General features: G+C 42.3%; 1 protein-coding gene across 1 annotated transcript in view; it reads right to left on the reverse strand.

Annotated features, from left to right (window-relative positions):
* Positions 1-25122, reverse strand: part of ITGBL1 (integrin subunit beta like 1) — a 336244-nt gene that overhangs the window by 190594 nt on the left and 120528 nt on the right. Inside the window, exon 6 of the mRNA XM_075852439.1 lies at positions 17772-17912. Within this exon, the coding sequence (XP_075708554.1) occupies positions 17772-17912 (141 nt within the window). The remainder of the gene's footprint in view (positions 1-17771; positions 17913-25122) is intronic.

Here is a 25122-nt window from a genome sequence, read left to right on the forward strand (position 1 = left end):
GGCGTAATGTGTTACCAATGGTTTTCTTGGTGACTGTGGTCCCAGCTGCCTTGAGATCATTAACAAGTTCCCCCCGTGTAGTCTTCGGCTGAGCTCTCACCTTCCTCAGGATCAAGGATACCCCACGAGGTGAGATTTTGCATGGAGCCCCAGATCGATGTCGATTGACAGTCATTTTGTATGTCTTCCATTTTCTTACTATTGCACCAACAGTTGTCTCCTTCTCACCCAGTGTCTTACTTATGGTTTTGTAGCCCATTCCAGCCTTGTGCAGGTCTATGATCTTGTCCCTGACATCCTTAGAAAGTTCTTTGGTCTTGCCCATGTTGTAGAGGTTAGAGTCAGACTGATTAATTGAGTCTGTGGACAGGAGTCTTTTATACAGGTGACCATTTAAGACAGCTGTCTTTAATGCAGGCACCGAGTTGATTTGGAGCGTGTAACTGGTCTGGAGGAGGCTGAACTCTTAATGGTTGGTAGGGGATCAAATACTTATTTCTCTGTGCACAATGCAAATAAATATATCTAATTTTGACTATGTGATCTTCTGTTTTTTTTTTTATATAATCTATCTCTCACAGTAAAATTAACCTAGCCTAAAAATTCTGCACTGTTCATGACTTTGACAGTGGGCAAACTTACAAAATCAGCAAGGGATCAAATACTTATTTCCTTCACTGTATGTACTGAGATTGCTCCTGGCACTGTATCTGTGCATTAGCCGGAAGAGTTGTCGCGGCTTACTGCGCACGCCGCAATGTCCTCCACCCTTCTCACAGTCCACAGCCTAACTAAATGGGCTGAGCAGGCTTAGGATATTGAATGTGTGCATGTAGGTCTATACGTAATGGGTGAATTTAATATAATGAGCGTCGGTAAGTATATGTACGCGTATGTAATTATATACATAGTGTGGAAATCCACACTAAAACATTCTGGTCAGGGAATTTCTTTATTTAGAGTCCACTTTAATATAGGGCGTATTTGGAATATGGTAATTGTTTTATTTTATTATTAGAATCATTTTCCATACGCGATATCTTTATCTGCAAAACAGGGAACCAGTTGTTAAAAATTTCAATCCCACCCCTGGTTATACATGAATGTAGTTAGAGCAGGGCTGTGGCTGTGTAATACAGTCATTGTCCCGCTCCTGACAAGTGTGTGCATGTGGTCAGCATGAGGTGATGAGCCGAACGCTGTACTCACCTATTTCCGGCGCTCCCATAGAGAATGAATGGAGCGGCAGTGCGCATGAGCGACCTGCCGCTCGGTTCAAATGAGGGGTATGGGACACACGTTCTCGTAAACAGTGGGGGTCCCAGCTGTCGGACACCCACTGATTAGCATGTTACCCCTTACCCTACGGATAGGGGGTATCTTGTTGTAACTGGAATACCTCTTTAAAGTGTAGCTAAACGTTTGACAAACTTCTGACATGTCATAGTGACATGTCAGAAGTTTGGATTGGTGGGGTCCGAGCACTGAGACCCCGCTAATCTCTAGAACGAAGCAGCTGAAGTGCTTGTATGAGTGTTCAGCTGCTTCGTGTGTGTTCGGCTGTTTCCGGAAATAAATATATCATTGTACGGACTCAATAGAAAGTCTATGAGCCCGTACTCCGATACATCGGCTTTCCGGAAAAAACCGAACAGAAACGAAGCAGCTGAGCGCTCACACGGGTGTTTCAGCTGCTTCGTTCTAGCGATTGGTGGGAGTCCCCGTGCTCGGACCCCCACCAATCCAAACTCCTGACATGTCACTATGACATGTCAGAAGTTTGTCGAACATTTAGCTACACTTTAAAGTTTAAAAATAAAAAAGTATAAATAAAGTAATATTAAATAAAGAAAATACAGAAACCCATTTTTTACAATTAACAATAAATTAAAACTCTCAATACATAAAATATACACACATTCGGTATTGTCGTGACCGTAATAACCTACAATAAAATACGCACACACATTTTTTATAATTAACCATAAATTAAAAGTCTCAATACATAAAATATACGCACATTCGGTATTGTCGCGACCATAATAACCTGCACAACAAATTTATAGCGTCATTTATGATGTGTACAGTATAACAAAATTTTTAAAAAACTGCTTTCTTTCACTTATTAATGTGAGGCACGTGGTGTTATAAATTTTATACCTCCATGTGCCTCTCATTAATAGTAATTAACCCCATCATGTACCTCACACATTAACCCAATGTTTTTCATTACGACTGATAAACATGATGGGGTTAATTACTATTAATGTAAGGCACACGAAGGTTCAAAATTCATCACACCACGTGCCTCACATCTAAAAATGGAAGAACTTTTTTTTTGTGGGCAAAGTTTCGTTTTGGTATCGAGAATCGCAATACTACACAAAGTATCAGTATCGAAGTCCAAATTCTGGTATCGTGACAACCCTAATGTAATGTACTGTCTTCAATTGTATCTGCTTCCTTAGGAAGCGGATACAATTGAAAGCGCAGGTGAAGCAAGGGAATCATTAGTTCCCTTCCTCATCATTTAATGCTTTCTTTTGGTGCAGGCGGTGCGATTATGTCATTGCGCCACCTGCCGTCGTTCCGCTGGAGCAGGCCTGTTCAGAAAAGACCAGGCCTGCATCAACGGAAACTTTTTTTGCTGAGCCCCGCCGACGATAGGTGTGGGGATTCCTTTGTATCTGAAGGAGTCCACGCACTAGGTTTATAGTGGCACACGCACTCGAGATGCACCAAAATTCTGGCGCATCTCGGGTGATCCTGTGCCACTTACAAGGCTTAGTAAACTAAGCAGTGACAGCTCATTGGTTAGTTTACATCACGTGGTGGCCGGTTACCTAAGTTCATTGGCCTACTTTTAAAAGTAGGCCAATGAACTGATGTAACCTGGGACCACATGATGTAAATGAACCAATGACAGCTAAGAGCTGTCATTGCTTATTTAACTGTCACAGACCCAGGAAGGCAAGTATGATAATGGTTTTGCTTTTTTACTTATTAATATTACTAATGTTTTGTTTTGCGTTTTTTTTTATTACAGGTTCGGTCGTTGGACTACGTCAGATTCGAGTATTACTTCGATGACGGTATTTTTTTAATTTCAATAAATTGGTTAACGGGGGTTGTCTAGTGGGTTTTATTTCAATAACAAAAATTTCTTTGTCTGTTTCTTTTTAAACTATATTACTACTGCCTTAGTAATGGTGGATGCCTGATAGACAGCGTCCATTACTAAGACGGGCCTTAGTTTTAGCTGGAGCAGAGGCTAACACTAACCTCCCCATTATTACCCCGGTACCCACCGCAATCAAGGGTGCTGGGAGGAGCCAGGTACGATCCAGTACCTGACCATCTGAAGTGATGGCACTGGGGTGGCCGCAGGCTGGTATTATTAGGCTGGGAAAGCCCAAAAACAATGGGCCTTCCCACCCTGGTAATGGTAGGCTGCTGCTGCTGCTATGTTGTATCTGGCTGGTTATGAAACATTGGGGGGGGACCCCACGTCATTTTTTTTTAAATAAATAATTGAAAAAAGAACTTGGGGTCCCCCTATTTTTTATGAATTTTTAACAAAATATTGGGCTTTGATGCAAAATTTCATGAAGGCGCCCATGTGCTGTGTGCCATTTTAACATTTTTTAAGGTGTCTATTTTCAAAAAATATATGGGTATGGTGATATAATATAATTTTATATTACGCTACTCAACATTGAAATTGCAACACCAAGAAGGGCAAGCCGTAAAGTTATGCAATCGAGAAAGTAGCAGGTGTCACGAAGATCTGCAAGTGATAAACTTTTACGGGACATAGCTCTAATCTGTAGCATGTGGGAGGGGCATAAAAGCCATTTTGGAAGCAAAGTTTTTTAGTCACATGAAACCTCAAAAATCAGATCAAGTGGTGTAGGATGTTTGTGCAATGCCTTCTGTTCTTTGACGTGCCAGTTATCGCCACTTGACCACATGCCACCACTCTCAAAGGCTATCATGATGCACAGCAAGACGGCAATGGTGGCTGGAATGGAGGCTTATCCTCTTCAGCAATGAGTCCCGCTTATGTTTCGGTATGCAATGATAGCCGGAGATTGGTCTAGAGACCACGTGAGCAATGCCATGAAAATGCCTTAACAAAGGAACTTCACACAGATCCTACTCCCAGGATTATGGTGTGGGGTGGCATAATGTAGGTTAGCCGGACCCCTCTAATTTTCATTTCAGGTACACTAACAGTGCGGCGTTACATTGATTTGGCCGTGGAACCAGTGGTACGGACATTTCTCCCAAGTGTCACAGAAGCCGTTTTTCAACAGGACGTCAGGCCGCATGTTGCTTGTGCTACTGTGAGCAGCCTGCGTAGCCTAAACGTGTTACTATGGCCTTCAGGGTCTCTGGACTCATCTCCCATAGAGCACATCTGGGACAATATTGGTTGGCAATTGCAAAGGGAGCTGCCAGCAGCCAATCTTGATGATTTGCCTGCCCAAGTGCATTCAGCATGGCATAACATTTCTCAGACAACCATTAATAACCTCATTGATAGCATGCCAAGACGTGTAAGTGCGCATTTTTCTGCTAATGGCGCTCATACTCGATATTGAATAAATCAAGATGTTTGGAACATTTTATCTCTAGTTTTTTATCATTTGCATATCATTAACATGTCTATCGATCCTGTGATTTACACAATTACCAAACTTTTCCTTCTTGGTGTTGCAATTTCAATGTTGAGGAGTGTATAATTCAGATTTGTGTATGAAAGTGTGAAAATTGTTGTGGCAGCGAAATGGTTGAGTTTATTAATAGCTATATCTTACACTACATAACAAGTTGGGAATGGCTATGTTCACACTTGAATTGAAGGCTAGGTTCTGAGCCTCTATTGAACTATTCTATAAGGTTTGATAGCAAGAATAGTGCAGCAAGCCGCAAACGTCAATGGGATCTGTCGGTGTCTTGGCATCTGCCGTATGGATTCGGCAGAGCATGGTGACTTTTGTTATAAATGGAAGCCATAACACAGATGTGTACAAAGCCTAACTTTTTAAATACAAACAATAAAAGATAACTAATGCAATATATTTACAACGTTACTCAAATAAAGTCATTTTATATTTAAACAGTAAGATGTTATTCAAAGATTAACATTTACTGTACATTACTGTTTGTAGCTTATACTGTTTAGCAGTTTCTATACTTTATACTGGGGACATCAAAACATCCTATTCACTGAGGATATTAAAGTCATAATGTATAAAGAATTTGGGAGCAGAACAATTGTAATGTCTTCTTAAGGCCATACATTATATAATGGGAGGTAAAAATTGTAATGCACAAAAAGAGGACTGAGCTGTGTGCATGGGACATGTACAGTTATGTCCAGAATAATTTGAACAGTAACAAGTTTTGGCATTTTAGCTGTTTACCAAAACATATTGAATATACAGTTATATAATAATTATAGGCTTAAAGTGCAGACTCTTTGCTTTAATTTGAGGGTATTCACATCCTAATTTGAGGAAGGGTTTAGGAAATACAGCTCTTTTTTTTTTTTTTAATCAGTTCAAGTTTATTAAACAAATAACCACATCATTACAGGTCGTTATGCATTCAACCAAATTAATACATCAGTATTTTACAGACCTAAGAATGTATTACCCTCATAACAATACTCCCTTCCCCCAACTCCCCCCCCCCAACCCCCAGCCGTCCTTTTCGCTACAGGTTTCCCTGCCCTATCCCTCCCTCTTCCAAATTTCCAATCCCCTCCTCTCTCCCACTCCCTATGAACTCCCCTCCCTCAGTACTTCAAGACCCTAGTGTGGAGCCCCTCCTCCCCCATTAGACCTCTACAGTGCCCCATGTGTCAGTGCAGTCCCCTTGGCCCTCTTGCCAGCTTAGCCTGGAACAGTCGCGCGGATTGTCAGGAGTTCCGAGGAAGCACACCCAGAGTGATCTATCCACCTAGCCCATTGCTTTTCAAATTTATTCTTGGACCCCCTTTTGGAGTATATCCTGTACTCCATCATGACCTGATGGTTAATTGCACTTATAATTTCCTGTTTCGAGGGTGGTTCCGCATCCAGCCAGTGTTTGGCAATACCCTTCCTAACCTGATATAATATTTTCGCAATTGCCAAGCAATGTAGCCTATCCCCTTCCAAATCTCCAACATACCCTAGCAACATTACCATGGGATCCAACGGAGTCTGTACCTGAAACACTCGCCCCAGTAACTCCGATATTTCTGCCCATAGAGTCCCCAAGATCCCACATGACCAGAACATGTGGAAGATGTCTCCTTTTTCCTCTGGGCACCGAGGGCATCTGGCATCCGCCCTTAATCCCATGCTTTTCAGAACCCAGGGGGTCCTATATACCCTATGTATCAAAAATAATTGGGACCTCCTGTGCGCTACATTAAGAGACAGAGTACATGATGACGCCAAGACCGTCTCCCAGCGTTCCTCGGGAATAGGGCCCACATCTCTTTCCCACTTAGCCTTAACTGGTGCCATAAGATCCCCCAGATGTTCTGGCAGTAACCTGCGATAGACCAACGAAATCAACCCACGTGATGCAACCGCTTTTGCAACATGTTCCAACACTCCCATTGCATGAATCGTCAAGTCTACCCTTGCAGCTTGCGTCTGCACAGCATGCCGAATCTGCAGATACTGATAAAACATGCGGGAGTCCAGCTGAAACCCCTCCCTTAGTTGTTGAAAGGATTTGAATGTGTCCCCCTCGTACAACTGGCTCAGTCTAATAATGCCACGCTGTTCCCATCCCTGCATCCCTTCCAATGAATACATTTCCCACAGATAGGGATTCCGCCAAAGTGGGGTATATTTATTACATTCCCCTATCCCCAGCAATTGCTTACACTGCCACCATATCTTATGTATTAGAAGCAGGGTGGGTCGATTACTCGCCAGCCTCTCATAACTGTGCGCTTCCAGTCCTGCCAGCGGATTTTCCCCACCCCCCAGGTATGCTAAAATACGTGCACTTGACCCCCAGGTTTCCTCCCGCTCCCACCCCCAGAAGTGTTGACACTGAGCAGCCAAGTAATACACCCATGCATTAGGTAGGGCCAGACCCCCTTCCTCCTTAGGCAATTGCAGCTTCTCTAGTTTAATCCTGGGCACCCCCCTTTTCCACACTAGGTTTCTAAACTGGTTATGTAGCCACCTAAACCAATATTTGGGGATCCACACCGGGGAGTTATGTATGACGTACAGCACCTGAGGCATTAGGATCATTTTAATCAGATTTGTCCTACCCAGAGCAGATAGCGGGAGCTTATTCCAAGCCTCCACTTTGGCCTTTAGCTTTGCCAGCGTTGGAACCACATTTAGAGACATATAGTCCTGCACTTGCGCCGAGATACTTAAACTGCGCGACCACCGGTACTACTACTTCTCCCTCCCTAGGCTGGACAGATCCCGGATCCAAGAACATAAGAGCCGATATCGACCAGTTAATAAGTAATCCAGAGTATTTCCCAAAGCGTTTGATCAGGGCCATAACTATCGGCAGGGTGTGCTCGGTATCCGCCAAGAACAACAGCATATCGTCCGCGTACAGTGCGATTCGCTCCTCTACTCCCCCATATTTTAACCCCCGTATGTCCGCATGTTGTCGGACCGCACATGCCAATGGTTCCACCGCCAGCGCAAATAACAGTGGGGACAAGGGACACCCCTGGCGAGTTCCCCACGCCAGTGCAAACCGATCAGAGAAGGCCCCATTCACCCATATTTTCGCCATTGGGGCTACGTATAACAACCTTACCCATTTGATAAAGTTAGGACCAAATCCCATTTTATCTAATACTAACCATAAGTACTTCCACTCTACGCAATCGAACGCTTTGGCCGCATCTAATGAAAGAATGGCTCTCCCCCTAGGATTATCCGGAAGTACCTGCAAATTCAAGAACAGCCGTCTCAGATTCACTGCTGTCGACTTAGATGGCATAAAGCCGGCCTGGTCTCCATGTACCACCCCGGTCACTACTCTAGAAAGTCTAAGCGCCAATACCTTCGCTATGATTTTAATATCTGCGGTCAGCAGGGACACTGGTCTATATGATTCCGGCAGCTGAATATCCTTCCCCTCCTTAGGCAGAACCACTATAGTAGCTTCGTACATTGAATCCGGGAGTCGCCCCATCTCAAAACTATCCAGCAACGTACTTAATAAGTGAGGCGCTAGCTCCTCCCCATATTCCTTAAAGACCTCCGCCGGGAAGCCATCCGGCCCCGGAGCCTTTTTGTTAGCCAGTGCTCCTATGGCCTCCTGTATCTCCTCCAAAGAGACAGGTTCCTCCAGTCGTTCTCTCCTCCCTTCCCAACCTGGGAAGACACACCTCCCCTAGATACCCCTCCAACTGTTGAGTCGTGTGCTCTGCTCTTGAGGCATACAAATCTGACTAAAATCGCTTGAAGACTGCCAATATCCGTCCCGTGTCTGTTTCCAATCTCCCCCCCTCCCCCCTTATGGTATGGATATAATTGTTCTCCCTCTGGGCCTGTGCCATGCTGGCTAGCAACCGTCCCGTAGTTTCCCCTTCCTCATAATATTGGCGACTCAGAAACATCCTTTTGTTGTCTGCCTTTTCCAACTGGTGTTGCTTTAATAACCTCTGCGCCTCCACCCAATGCCTCAAAGTATCCGGTGTATTATCCGCAACATGTAGCCTCTCTCTCTCCGCCACCCTTTCCAATAACGTGTCTCCCAACTGTCTAGACCTGGTTTTTACTGCCTCATTGCGTCCCATATTATCTCCTGTGGCACTGTGCCCAAGTTGAATTGAAAATATTCCTGTATTAAGTCTAGAATCTTTTTATTGTCTAACAACTTTAGCCAAAAGGCATTTAGCTTCCAGCACCCCTGACCCCTTCCTGTCCTCCTCTCCGTCACTACCTTCATTAACAAGGGGGAATGATCCGATAAAGCTCTCGGTAGGTACTCTATCTGGGCAACAAACGGCACCGCTGTTGGAGAGCACAAAACCAAGTTGATCCTGGAGAGAGACTGGTATGTTGAGGAGGCACAAGAGTATTTATGCTGACTTGGATGTTTATCCCACCATATATCCCGCCAACCCATCTCCGCTATAAGACGCCCAAACACTGTACTCCCTCCACCCACCGTGCCAAATTTATCCATAGCAGTATTCATCACAGCATTAAAATCCCCCAACAAAAGTAAAGGCACCTCTGGGTATCTAGACAGTTCTTCCACCACTTTCTTAATACACCCACTTGAAAAGGGAGGAGGAACATACAGCCCCACCAACACACATTCCCAATGGTAAAGAGTACAGTGCACTCCAACATACCTCCCCTCCCCATCTCGGAAAGAAGAATGACACATAAATGGTACTGCTCTGTGTACGAGAAGGCTCACCCCCCTAGAATAGGTAGTGTGGTAAGAATGAAAACTCTCACCTATCCATGCCCTATGCAGCATGGAGACCGAGTCCCCCGTCATATGTGTTTCCTGTAGACCAATCACCCGTGCCTCCTGTTGCTGTAGAAATGCAAACACTGCCTGCCGTTTCCTTGAGTCTCGCATGCCCCGAACATTCCAAGACAAGCAATTAAGTGATCCCATCATCCCTCAACATCTCTTGATACACCGCACCCTGTAACTGTGATTGTGCATAACTGACCGGCTGGGTCAAACTCCCCCCCCACCCCATCCCTCCCCTCCCCCTTTAACCACCCCAATAAACCTACCCCCGTCAAAGGGTTGGGGTGACAGATATCTTCTGTCCTAGCCCATAGCAGCAAACACCGGCTGGACAACACTGCCCACCGCACATTCAGTGAAACCATACTCCGCATTCCACTTTTCCAGGTTCAACTGACCATTCCTCCCAATGCCCTTTGCAAATACACAACCATCCCGTCAACATATACATTCCCTTCAATCAATGTCCATAGACAATCCCCCCCACCCCCAGTCCTCAGCATTAACTTCAAAAAGGCCCGCAAAGGCACCCAGGATGCCAAACACAGCCATGGGCCGTCAGTGCCAGTTCTTGCAGTATGCTACAACACCTTCCATATTCTTGGATCACCGGCCATGTCATCCCAGCCAGTCCACTCCATCTCAGCGCCGTCCCGTCGCATCCTCCGGTCTCAATTGACTCTCATGGCTGTCCAACCATCTAACCGCTTCTCTCGGTGTTTCAAAAAATGATGTCGTGCCCAGGGCCACCACCCGAAGCCGAGCAGGATACATCATGAAGTATTGCACTTGCAACGCCCGGAGGCGCCTTTTTATATCCATAAATTGCGATCTTTTCCGTTGCACTTCCATAGAGAAATCAGGAAAAAAGGATACTTTCACCCCATTAAAGGAGATATCTTGACGTTCTCTCGCTTTCCTCAGGATCTTATCTCTATACTTGTAATGTAGAATTTTGATGAGAACGGGTCTTGGCGGTCGCCCCGGAGGACCGGGTCTGGTCGGCACCCTGTGCGCTCTCTCCACTGCAAATAGGGGTGTCAATTCTCCTCTGCCAAATGTGTCGATCAGCCATTTTTCGAAGAAATCGTCTGGATTCGACCCCTCCACACGTTCTGGAACCCCCACAAGGACATTGTTCCGTCTCAGCCGATTCTCCATATCATCTGTCTTTGCTAGTAAGGCAGCCACAGCCTGAGAATGAGCTTGTACATCCAGCCGTATATTAGGTAGAGCATCAATCCATCTCTAAAACTCTCCCCTCTACAGCAGACTTTTTGCAGGTCATTTCTAAGCAACAAAATTTCCTCCTTCAATCCACCCATCTGACACGATAAGGCAGTGAGAACCATGGAGTTCTGTTTTACTGCAGCAAATATGTCCTTCAATGAGGGTTCCCCCCTCCTTTCTCCATCCTGCCCTCCAGTACCTGGCTGATTCCGCATGGCACCACTCCCCTCCTCCTCCTCTTCCTCATCCTCACTCCTCGTGTCCCCAGCCAGAGGAGAATACCTTGATCCATATGAGGAGCCGCCAGCAGCCTGATCCCTTGCCGATGTTCCCTGTAGTGCCGCCGCACCCCCTGCTCTCGGCGTGCAGGCGAAGCGCTCCAGCTTCTCTGCTGCGTATTGCCTGAGGCCTCTGGTCCAGCCGTCCTTCTCTCCGGCGCCATCTTGGGAGTGGGACCCGGGACTCGCCGGCGGCGATTTCTGTTTTTTGGAGCGGGTCATCACGGCCGGGCACTCTGGCACCACCACCTCAAGCTCTAAAGAAGGTACTGGGTATACATTTTTCCCCGAATTTCGCGGGTTATAAGGGGCTTACAGGATGGGAAAGCAGGAGCTCCGGTCACACACGTCCTCTCACATTCACCGCTTGGCCACGCCGGAAATACAGCTCTTTAATATGTAGCTGCCTCTTTTTCAAGGGACTAAAGGTATTTAGACAATTATCTCAAAAGCTATTTAATGGGCTGCATGGGAGCAGGACAGTGACACAATCTTCATGATTTTGGCTCTGCATGCCACCACATTGGATTTGAAATGAAACAACTGAGATGCAATTGAAGTGTAGACTTTCAGGTTTAATTCAAGGGCTTGAACCAGTAGCGTAGCTAGTGGGGGGCAGGGGGTGGCGGTGGATCTGGGCCCACTGAGATGATGGGTCCCACTTACGGCGATGGTGGGGCCCTCAGCTCTGCTCCCGCTGCTCTGCTCTTCTCCCGCCGCTCCACTCTTTTCTCGCCACTCCCGCCGCTCTCACCATGACTGTGCACGGCCACACTCATTCAAGCTACATCTGCTAGTGCACGCTTCTAATGCTGCCCGCCAGAAAAAAAGAAGCCTCCCCAACGCATCCCGTTTTGAAATTATACAGGGATAATAATGGCTGCTTTAAACAGGGATGATGGGGTTAATACAGGGATGATGGCTGGACTACCCATTATTCCTGTATATAACCCCCATCATTCCTGTATATGTCAACCATCATCCCTGTATATAACCCCCATCATACCTGTATATGCCAGACAGGCTGGTATATACAAGGATGATGGAGGTTATATACAGGAATGATGGCGTTATATATTTGGGGATGATGGTTGATATATACTGGGATGATGGGGTTATATATGGGGATGATAGCTGGAGCAGCCATCATCCATGTATATAACCCTCATAATCTCTGTACACAACCCCCTATCATCCCTGTATATACCAGCCATCATCCCTGGATATAACTATATATAACCCCCATCATCACTGTATGTAACCCCATCATCCCTGTATATACCAGCTTGGCTGGTGTATACAGGGATGATGGAGGTTATATACAGGAATGATGGCTGGTTTATACAGGGATGATAGTTGATATATACAGGGATGATGGAGGTTATATATGGGGATGATAGCTGGAGCAGCCATCATCCATGTATATAACCCCCATCATCACTGTACACAACCCCCTATGATCCCTTTTTATACCAGCCATCATCCCTGTATATACCTGTATATAACCCCCATCATCACTCTAGATAACCCCCATCATACCTGTATATACCAGCTTGGCTGGTATATACAGGGATGATGGAGGTTATATACAGGAATGCTGGCTGGTATATACAGGGATGATGGTTGATATATACAGGGATGATGGCGTTATATATGGGGATGATAGCTGAAGCAGCCATCATCCATGTATATAACCCCCATCATCCCTGTACAATACCCCCTATCATTCCTGTATATAACTATATATAACCTCCGTCATCCCTGTACACAACCCCCTATCATCCCTGTATATACCAAGTAACATGTTTTTTAAGTATTTTCTATGAGTATATTAAAGTGTTTTTCTATCTGAATTATAATTGCAGTTGCATGCTGTAGGCCTAATTGTGAATGTACTTCTAGTCGCCCACCTGCTCTGCTTCTGGGATTTGTATATGCTAAGGTTTATGTGATAGATTAGAGCCGATATTCTCCTTGTTTATATTTGGATAGTCTACTGCTTTCTAGTATCAAGTTGGTATTCGGCTATTAAACTTCTAGAGATTAGGATATGTCTCTGATATTGAGACGGCTGCCGTGTCTCCTCCTGTTAATCATTGTTAATGGAATAGACCCCTTCTTTTCTACTGTTTTGCATAATGTAGTAGATAGCATTTAAACGAGGCTATACATGTGTAATGTACTTAAAGGCATGGTGTTGCCCTAAAAACATGTTTTTTTTAAAAAAATTAAACATTTAGTGTGTGGGTGATTAAACATTGTTCAAATTTTTTTTTTTTTTTTTGGCACGAGCCATGTAATATTATAAATTATTTCTAATTTATAATACTACCCATTTTTGGCCACTAGATGGGGCTGTTCCCAAAATTGCAGCATTGCAACATTGGGTTAAAAGCCCTCGCTCTAGTGAGCTCTCAGCATCCCCCCCTCCTTTATCCTGGCTAGTGCCGGGGTAAACGAGGGGTTTGAAAGGTTTAACCTGCTACACTGCGTGTCGCCATTTTTTGAGGTAACCCACAGTGTAGTAGGTTTACATATAGTAGTAAACACACACAAACACTAACATACATTGAAATCTCTTACCTGCTCCTGCCGCCGCGGCTCCCTCTGGCCCGTCCGCTCCGTTTGCTGCCGCTGTTCCATGTGCACAAGTCCGGAAGCCGCGACCGGAAGTAGTAATATTACAGTCCGGCCGCGACTTCCGGTCCACAGGAAAATGGCGCCGGACGGCGCCAATTTCGAATAGGACTGTGTGGGAGCGGCGCATGCGCAGTTCCCACACAGACGCCGTACACGGACGTGAATGGGACGGGAGCCGTTCACAGTCCCTATGGGACTGTGGCTGCCGTACTCCATGTCTGTGTGTGTCGTTAATCGACACACACAGAAATGGAACAAAAAATGGCAGCCCCCATAGGGAAGAAAAAGTGTAAAAATAAGAAAAAGTAAAACACAAACACACAAATGAATAAAAACGTTTTTATTAAAGCACTAACATCTTTAACATATAAAAAAAATTATTTGCCATGACACTGTTCCTTTAAGACAGCCTTTTATACTGCTCTCAAACGTTTAATTACCATGGATTATTATTATTATCATTATTATACAGTACAGCACTCCTGCTCATTCACAATGATAACCACTATGATTAGGTTGCACCTCTGCAGTTGTAAAAATGCATTAGGGGGGCCTACTGGTTTGGGACCCACTCAGATACGTTTAGCCCCCCCCCCCTGTGCTAAACCCCTAAATACGCCTCTTGGTTGAACAAAAATATCCTTTGAAACGTTTAGGAATTGCAATCATTTTTCTACACAGCCTCCTCCTTTCAGGGGATCAATAGTATTTGGAGAAATTAACATAAATAAAATGCTTTTTTTAAATACTTTGTAGAGAATCCTTTGCAGGCAATAACTGGTGATGTCCATGGGTTCTAGATTTCACGCAAACGCTGGGTTTCCTCCTTTGTGATGCTTTGCCATGCCTTTACTGCAGCTTTCAGCTTTCAGTTGTTGCTTGTTTGTGGGTCTTTCTGCCTTCAGTTTTGTCTTAAGCAAGTGAAATGCAGCTCGATCGGGTTGAGATCTGGTGATTGACTTGGCCATTGCAAAATATTCCACTTCTTTGCCTTAAAAAAAACTCTTGGGTTGCTTTCACAGTATGTTTTGGGTCGTTGAAGATCTGTACTGTGAAGCGACGTCCAATCAACCTTGCTGCATTTGGTTGAATCTGAGCAGAAAGTATATCCCTGAACACTTCACAATTCATCCGGCTGCTTCTGTCTTCAGTAATATCATCAATAAACACTAGTGACCCAGTGCCTTTGGCAGCCAAGCATGCACATGCCATCACACTGCCTCCACCATGTTTTACAGAGTATGTGGTGTGCTTTGGATCATGAACCATTCCAAGCCTTCTCCATACTTTCTTCCTCCCATCATTCTGGTAGAGATTGATCTTAGTTTCATCTGTCCAAAGAATGCTGTTCCAGAACTGGGCTGGCTTCTTTTTATGTTGTTTGGCAAAGTCTAATCTAGGCTTACTATTTTTGAGGCTGATAATTGGTTTAAACTTGTGATGAACCCTCTGTATTTGCTCTCGTGAAGTCTTCTCTTTATGGTAGACTTAAATATTGATACACCTACTTCCAGGAGAGTGTTCTCCACTTGGGTAGATGTTGTGAAGGGGTTTTTCTTCCCCATGGAATGGATTCTGCGATCATCCACCACTGTTGTCTTCCGTGGATTTCCGGGCCTTTTGGAGTTCACAAGATAACTTTTTTTTCAAGAATATACCAAACTGCTGATTTGGCCACTCCTAACATTTGTGCTCTCTGATGGATTTCTTCAGTTTTTTCAGCCTAACGATTGTCTATTTCACTTACATTAAGAGCTCCTTTGACCTCATGTTGTGGGTTCACAGCAACAGCTTCCAAATGCAAATGCCACACCTGGAATCAAATCCAGACCTTTTACCTGCTTAATTGATGATGGATTAATGAGGGAATAGCCCATGCAGCCAATTAAATAGCTTTTTAGATAATTGTCCAATTATCTTTGGTCCCTTAAAAAGAAGGGAGCTACATATTAAAGAGCTGTAATTCCTAAACCCTTCCTCAATTTAGGATGTGAATACCCTCAAATTAAAGCTGAGAGTCTGCACTTTAAGCCCATATTGATTATATAACTGTATTATATATATTCAATATCTTTTGTTAAACAACTAAAATGCCAAAACTTGTGTCACTGTCTAAATACTTCTGGACCTAACTTTAATATATATAGGAGACAGCATATCTATCGCACTGCTATAGGATTAGATACAGTGGTTCACCAGACTTTATCACATATGATAGGCCTAGATGTATTGCACACTCTGCTGAGATTGCGGCTCCAGCAAAGGTAAGTATAATAATTAGACCCGGGAAAGGTAAGTATATTAATTGCTTTGCTTTTTTAGAGGACTTCTTCGATGACAGCATTTTATTTATTCTCAATAAAATAGTTAACGAGGATAGTGTTTTTTTTTTTACATTAGGTAGGCTTAGATACAAGGCTTAGATAGAGGGCCCACCAAACAGGTTCACACTATGTGTGATCCTGTCTGACGGGCCCTGTATCTAAGCCTACCACATGGTAGGCTTAGATACAGGGCCTCAGCAGACAGTAATGTCATACTTACCCTCCTCTTCAGCTCCGGGCGCAGCGGAGGTCCTGACATCATTCATCATCGTGACGTTGTGCGCGCCGTACAGCGTCGTGACGTCATGCACGGCGCACAGCGACATAATGCCATGTTGCAAAACGTCAGGACCTCCGCTGCGCTTGGGAACGAGGAGGGTAAGTATACTGTCTATTACTATAGTAACAGGTGCCAGTGTAGTTTATTACATAGGCCCCACTTACTATAGTAACTTTTAATAGACGTGGTGCTTCGAAGCCCGGTTGCAATTGTGACTGCTGCGACCCCTATAACTACACCACTGGCAACAGCAATATGGAAGATAGTACAGAGGTTGTCATTTGGCACAACTCATTGTTTTAGGGTATAACGCGGATAAATTTACCATATTACTATATCTAAACTAGATTAGATATCATTATGTGCATAAACCATGTATTCGAAAAGTCAAGCTCTGGGTTAAAACTATCTTCTGAAGTGTCATTGAGACATGTAAGAAGGTAATGATTTGGTCAGTGAGCCAAACATAGAACATAAAGGCACAAGTGTTCTTCCAATATGCCAATTTTGTATCTCAAACATTCTGCCTGCAGAAGTAAGTATGTGCTCTACAAGTCAATTGATCTCTATAGAACGTATATTGATGGAGTTTTAAAGGTATACAGAAATACTTGGATTCAGGGCCACAGATTGAAGTAGAGTGCCACAGACCCCATTGTTTTGGTGATAGGTTAGGGTTTAAGCTCACGGACTCCCAACATTACTTTTTTCTTAAACATGCCAATGACTTGTCAGAATGTAGTTAAAATTGTAATTGTATATTTGAAAAAAATGCTACACTACATTTACGTTTCCAGCCACTTCTAATTTCAGATTTATATTTATAAATATAAATATATGGTAGTATATTTGCCATAAGGGAGTTGTAACAGCTGCAAAATGATGCAGGCATGATAATAGCTCTGCCATCAAGGGCTGTATTCTGTTGGCTTGCCTGTGATAAAGGGGTATACAGATCTACACAGGTAGAATGGAAAACATAAATTAATCATGTGCATTAAGTATTTACTCAATATTAATGACACATTACCACACTGAAATTATTAAAATATTCAAGAATTACTTAACATGGTATTTCCTATTCAGAAGATTAAATTACATCTGGAGGGATTTTGAATACCTATTAAAAGTGCTGTAAATGACAGCACTTTGATAATGGGTTTCTGTAATTGCTTTCCATGGCTCTACTGATGTAATGTAACAGCGAAGGTCCTGGTCTTGCTGACCAATGACATCAGCAGCATAACACAAACTGAATACCACCCTGTTATCACGGTCTCCCTGACATGTATTTTCATTCATGTTAGTCCTTTCCAATCCGTTACCAGCTGATAAACCAGAAACTTTTGGGTTTATGGGGAAATAACTCTTCTCGGACAAGAAAAAATACACAAAAAATACATTTCCAATAGATAGATTTAATCACTGTAATTCAATAGTACATTCATTCCCCTAGACACCACTACCAAAGATTATTTCTATGCAAGATACCAGTAATTTTTATAGCTTTAATAGTCAAAGAATGTAGCTTACCTGAGCAGAAGTCATCCGAATACCGGTCATAGACTGCCTTACAGTTCCTTTCATCACATTCACAGGTGTCACCATGAATGTCTCCCCAGTCACCAGTTGGATCTACATCGTGACATGTGCATTCTCCACAAATGCATGTTCCTTAAAAAAAAGAAATAAAAGAAAAGTTTTAGTAGTCATCAATGGTATATAGAATATTTAAACTGTGCATGAACTCTTGGAAGGAGATGTCGGTTATATTTATAATCTGCAAGTAAGTATAGAACTCCTAGTTCGAAACAGGATTATATATTTCACTGTCTCTTTTTGCGGAGATAACGCGGATACACATGAAGCAGCATAAATGAGCATTAAGATCAGTGGAAGAGATAAGAGAGAGTTGTATCACGAACTATACATTTTACATAATAATAATGATAATAATAATTGACATAGCGCCAACATATACCGCAGCAATTTACAAATTAGAGGGTACATGCAGGCAAAATCAGAAATTACATAGTAACAAAACTAATTAACAAGAGGTGTGAGGGCCCTGCTCGAAAGAGCTTACAATCTATGAGGAAATAAGGGAGACACAAATTTTCAAAAGTGCTTGTTTTGTACAATGGTCCAGCCATCTCTTATAAGTATGGGGTAGTACACATAAAGCTGTATGAGCCGGTCACCAGCCAGTGTCAGTGTATGACAGACATGAAGGCTATTAGGGTGCAAGGAGTGTGGGGGATACTGCTGAATGAAGGGGTCAAGTTCTGATGAATAATGTAATGGACGGGTAAAGGAAATGAGTCAGATTAGGGAATGTGATAGATTGTCTAAAACTGTAGCTGGAAATTAATCTTATTGTCCTGGGTAGGGCATTCCAGAGAACTGGTAAGGCACGAGAAAAGTCTTGGAGATGGGAGTAGGAGGTTTGGATTATGAAGAATGTTAATCAGATCTTTTGGCACAAGGTATGAGCATGGGAAGGGTAGTAGACAGAGATGATGAAGGAGATGTAAGGAGCGGCAGCACTGTGGAGAATTTTGTGGGAGTGAGTATATACGTACACTAGGAGACTTAGAACCAGCTGATTTTTATGACGTTTGAGCTGCCAATTCCTTCCTAGTTTAGGAAGGCGCCCCTAAGTTGTGGACCCCACTCTCTATGATGTCCACATGTAGGGTATATGGAGAGGATTGTCTAGTTAAGAAAATCCTTTTAACTGGACCCTATCAATTTTCTTGTCTAAAGTCGATGTAGTAACAATTCTACATTAAAGGGGTGGTACCACACTTTGATAACTAAACCAGACAGTTCAGAAATAATATGCACTGAATTGATGAAAGTAGTAATAAGAGACTAGCCATAACATACAGTGTATTATAAATCTACCTGTAAGGGTATGTTTACACGCAGCGACCAAAATCGTCTGAAAATACGGGGCTGTTTTCAGGCGAAAACAGCTCCTGATTTTTCAGACGTTTTTGTAGCAACTCAGCAGTTAACCCCTTAAATGCGATTGCAATCGCCGCATTTAAGGTGTTTAGCGCAGATCGGCCGCCCCCACGTGAAATCACGGGGGCTGGTGATGGTTCCCACGGCAAACGGACGCCAGACAATGGCTTCCGGGCTGCCATTGTCCTCCAAGGCTTCCTGTCAGAGTGACTGTCACGTCACAATGACAGTTAGAATACATTAAACTATATAGGTAGTGTAATGTGTTCTAGCAGCGATCAGAGCTGCAAGACTCATAGTCCCCTAGTGGGACAAGTAAAAAAAGTTTAAAAAAAGAATAAAAATGTTTTAAAAAAAGTGTAAAAATAAAAGTTATAAGTGACATAAACAAGACATGCTTTTTTTCATATAATAAGTCTTTTATTATAGGAACACGTAAAAAAACAAGTACACATATTTGGTATCACCGCGTTCGTAACGACCCCAACTATAAAACTATAATATTATTTCCCCCAAAACGGTGAACACCGCATATAAAATAAAAGAAAAACTATGCCAGAATCACTATTTTTTGGTCACCACCCCTAACATATAAATATACAATAAAGTATAAACATATAAAATATACAATAAAAAGTGAACAAAAAGTCGCTTGTACACCAAAATAGTACTAATACAAACTACAACCCGTGCCGCAAAAAACAAGCCCTTACACAGCTTTTTGGACTGAAAAATAAAAAAGTTATTGCTCTCAGAATATGGTGACACAAAAAATAATTTATTTTATAAATAAGTTATTTTATTGCGCAAATGCTGCAAAATGTAAAAAAAAAAAGTATATGCATATGGTATCGCCGTAATCGTGCCGACCCGCAGAATAAAGTAAAACTTTCATTTACAGCCCAGGGTGAATGTCGTAAAAATAAAAAACATTGTCAGAATTGCTGGTTTTTAGTCACCTTCCTTGCCGAAAAATGGAATAAAAAGTGGTCAAAAAAATCGCATGTACCCCAAAATGGTACCAATGAAAACTACAGATTGTCCCGCAAAGAATAAGCCCTCACACAGCTCCGGTGGTGAAAAAAATAAAAAAGTTCTGGCTCCCAGAATATAGCGATGCAAAATGTGCAGTGTTCCAAAAGCGGATAAGATCGGGCGCCATTTATAAGTGCGACACTGGCCACATATCTGGGGATTATTATTTATTTACCCCATTATTATTCCCTCTTATTATGCCCCTGATGTACCCTGCCCTGCCTACATATGCCCCCACATTATAAACTGAAATACCAGCAAAACGCCAGAGCTACTACCAAGCAAAATCTGCGTACCCTAAAGCCAAATGCCGTCCCCTCCTTTCTGAGGTCTACAGCGTGCCCAAACAGCAGTTTACGTCCACCGATATTGCATCGCCATACCCAGGAGAACCCGGTTAATATTTTATGAGCTATTTGTGGCACAAACTGGGCACAATATATAGTGCACTAAAATGGCACATCAGAGGAAAATTTAAATTTTCACATTGCCCCATCCGCTTCGCATTAAACCGTTCACGCACCACAACTTAATAGCATGTCGTGGTGTGGGGGGGATGTATGGAGTGGGCACATGCGCTGAGCCTGCGCCATACGCTGCGGGTGTCAGCTGTGTATTAGAGCTGACACCCGGGACTAACGGACAGGAACAGCGTTTGCTCTGTTACAGGAGCCTGTAAAAATGACAATATACTGCAATACATTAGTATTGCAGTGTATTGTACCAGCTATCTACTGATTTGCTGGTTCAAGTCTCCTATGGGGACTAATAAAATGTGTAAAATCAAAAGTAAATAGTTATTATTAGTGGAAAAATTAAATAAATATTTAAAGTCCAAAAAAAAAAACTTTTTACATTATTTCTCTAAAGTAATGTAAAAAAAAAAAAAAAATACGCAAAATTGGTATCGCTGTGTCTGTAAAAGTCCAAACTATTACAATATACCATTATTGAACTCGCACGGTAAACGCCGTGAAAAATAAAAAATGTAAAACTGCAAAATTGCTGTTTTTTGGTCACCTTGGCTCTACCACAAAATGGAATAAAAAGTGCTCAAAAAGTTGTATGTACCAAAAAATGTGTCCACTAAAAACTACAGCTCGTCCCACAAAAAATAAGCCCTCACACCACTCTATTGACAGAAAAATAAAAAAGTTATGGCTCTCGGAAAGCGGGGAGGGAAAAACGAAAAAGAAAAAGCAAAACATGGATCAGTCCGGAAAGGGTTAATTACTTTCTAATGGAAAAACATTTATGACCACGTGTGGGGTATAGACGTACTCGGGAGAAATTGCTTTAGAAATGTTGGGGTGCTTTTTCCTCCTTTATCCTTTGTGAAATTGAAAAAATTAAACATTTTAGTGGCCTAATTCTAATAAATTCTGCAAAATGTGTGGGGTCTAAATGCTCACTATACCCTTAGATAGATTCCTTAAAGAGGCTCTGTCACCAGATTTTGCAACCCCTATCTCCTATTGCAGCAGATCGGCGCTGCAATGTAGATTACAGTAACGTTTTTATTTTTTAAAAACGAGCATTTTTGGCCAAGTTATGAAAATTTTTGTATTTATGCAAATGAGGCTTGCAAAAGTACAACTGGGCGTGTTGAAAAGTAAAAGTCCAACTGGGCGTGTATTATGTGTGTACATCGGGGCGTTTTTACTACTTTTACTAGCTGGGCATTCTGATGAGAAGTATCAGCCACTTCTCTTCAGAACGCCCAGCTTCTGGCAGTGCAGACACAGCCGTGTTCTCGAGAGATCACGCTGTGACGTCACTTCCCCAGGCCCTGCATCGTGTCAGACGAGCGAGGACACATCGGCACCAGAGGCTACAGATGATTCTGCAGCAGCATCGGCGTTTGCAGGTAAGTCGATGTAGCTACTTACCTGCAAACGCTGATGCTGCTGCAGAATCAACTGTAGCCTCTGGTGCCGATGTGGCCGACACGATGCAGGACCTGTGAGTGACGTCACAGATCTGCACTGCCAGAAGCTGGGCGTTCTGAAGAGAAGTGGATGATACTTCTCATCAGAACGCCCAGCTAGTAAAAGTAGTAAAAACGCCCCGATGTACGCACATAATACACGCCCAGTTGTACTTTTACTTTTCAACACGCCCAGTTGTACTTTTGCAAGCCTCATTTGCATAAATACAAAAATGGCCATAACTTGGCCAAAAATGCTCGTTTTTTAAAAATAAAAACGTTACTCTTATCTGCATTGCAGCGCCGATCTGCTGCAATAGCAGATAGGGGTTGCAAAATCTGGTGACAGAGCCTCTTTAAAGAGGCTCTGTCACCACATTATAAGTGGCCTATCTCTTGCATAAGGAGATGGGCGCTGTAATGTAGGTGACAGCAGTGCTTTTTATTTAGAAAAACTATCTATTTTTACCACTTTATGAAGGATTTTTAGCTTTATGCTAATTAGTTTCTTAATGACTAAGTGGGCGTGTTTTTACTTTAGACCAAGTGGGCGTTGTACAGAGGAGTGTATGACGCTGACCAATCAGTGACCAATCATCGTCATACACTTCTCTCCATTCATTTACACAGCACATAGCAATATAGCTATAGCGCTATGTGCAGACACATAAACACACTATAACGTTACTGCAGTATCCTGACAATGAATATACATTAACTCCTGCCAGGACGTGATGTGTATTCAGAATCCTGACACTTCTGAATCTTTTCTGTGAGATTTCCAGAAAGGCAAACGTAATCTCGTGAGATTACACTGTAAACTGTCATTTAAAACGAGATTACATTTGCCTTGCTGGAAATCTCACAGAAAAGACTCACAAGTGTCAGGATTCTGAATACACATCACGTCCTGGCTGGAGGTAATGTATATTCATTGTCAGGACACTGCAGTAACGTTAGTCTTTGTGTATGTGGCTGCACATAGCGATATAGTCACTTGGTCTAAAGTAAAAAAACGCCCACTTGGGCATTAAGAAACTAATTAGCATAAAGCTAAAAATCGCTCATAAAGTGGTAAAAATAGATTGTTTTTCTAAATAAAAAGCACTGCGGTCACCTACATTAGAGATAGGGCACTTATAATGTGGTGACAGAGTCTCTTTAAGTGGTGTAGTTTCCCAAATGGGGTTACTTTTGGGGGCTTCCACTGTTTTGGTCCCTCGGGGGCTTAGCAAATTCGACATGACACCCGAAAACCATTTCAGGTAAATATGAGCTCCAAGAGCCAAATAGCGCCTCTTCCCTTCTAAGTCACGATGTGGGTCCAAACAGCACTTTATTACCACATGTAGTGTATTTACGTAATCGGGAGATATTGTTTTTACAAATGTTGGGGTGCTTTTTCTCCTTTATTCCTTGTAAAAATTAAAAACGTCTACGTTTTTTCCGAGAAAAAGTAGATTTTTCTCTTTATAGACTAATTCCAACGAATTCAGCAAAACAGCTGTGGGGTTAAAATGCTAACTTTACCCCTAGAAAAATTCCTTGAGGGTTGTAGTTTCCAAAATGGGGTAACTTTTGGGGGGTTTCCACTGTTTTCATCCCTCCAGTGCATTGCAAACGCAACACGGCACTGAAAACTATTCCAGCAAAATCAGAAATCCAAAATCCAAATGGTGCTCCTTCTCTTCTGAGGCCTGATATGGGTCCAAACAGCAGTTTATTACCACATATGAGGTATTTCTATAATCGGAAGAAATTGCTTTACATATGTTGGGGTGTTTTTTCTACTTTATGCCTTGTAAAAATTAAAAATTTCTATGTTTTTTCAGAAAAAAAGTAGATTTTCATCTTCACATACTAATTCAAATAAATTTAGCACAAAAAAACTGTGGGTTGAAAATTCTAACTATACCCCTATATAAATTCCTTGAGGGGTGTAGTTTCCAAAATAGGGTCACTTTTGGGGGGTCTTCACTGTTTTGGCACCACAAGACCTATTCAAACATGACATGGCGCCTAAAATATATTCTAAAAAACGGAGGCCCCAAAATCCACTAGGTGCTCCTTTGCTTCTGAGGCTTATGTTTCAGTCCATTACCACACTACGGCCACATGTGAGATATTACTAAAAACTGCAGAATTTTGGCAATAAATATTGAGTTGCATTTCTCGGGTAAAACCTTCTGTGGTACAGAAAAAAAATGTTTTACAACTGAATTTTGGCAAAAAAAAATGAAATTTGTAAATTTCACCTATACTTTGCTTTAATTCCTGTGAAACGCCTAAAGGGTTAAAACACTTTCTGAATGCTGTTTTAAATACTTTGAGGGGTGCAGTTTTCAAAATGGCGTGATTTATGGGGACTTTCTAATATATGAGGCCCTCAAAGCCACTTTAGAACTGAACTGGTCCCTGAAAAAATAGGCTTTTGAAATTTTCTTGAAAATATGAGAAATTGCTGCTAAAGTTCTAAGCCTTGTAACGTCCTAGAAAAATAAAAGGATATTCAAAAAACTATGCCAACATAAAGTAGATATATGGGAAATGTAAACTAGTAAGTATTTTGTGTGGTATTACTATCTGTTTTACAAGTTGATACATTTAAATTTAGAAAAATTGTAAATCTTTTTTACAAATAAATATTGAATTTATCGACCAAATTTTTTTGCTAACATAAAGTACAATATGTCACGAGAAAACAGTCTCAGAATCACTTGGATAGGTAAAAGGATTCTGAAGTTATTACCAGATAAAGTGACACATGTCAGATTTGAAAAATCGGTTTCGTCCTGAAGGCCAAAACAGGCTCAGTCCCGAAGGGGTTAACATTAGTAAGTAACAATGCTAACATAATAGATCTTGTAGGTCCAATAGATCAATTGAATTATTAAAAATTCTCTAATAAAAGAAAAAAAAACTGTGAAAAAGTTTATTTCCAAAGTAGAGCTA

Source organism: Rhinoderma darwinii, chromosome 2 (genome assembly GCF_050947455.1).
Source record: "Rhinoderma darwinii isolate aRhiDar2 chromosome 2, aRhiDar2.hap1, whole genome shotgun sequence".
Taxonomy (NCBI): Eukaryota; Metazoa; Chordata; class Amphibia; order Anura; family Rhinodermatidae; genus Rhinoderma; species Rhinoderma darwinii.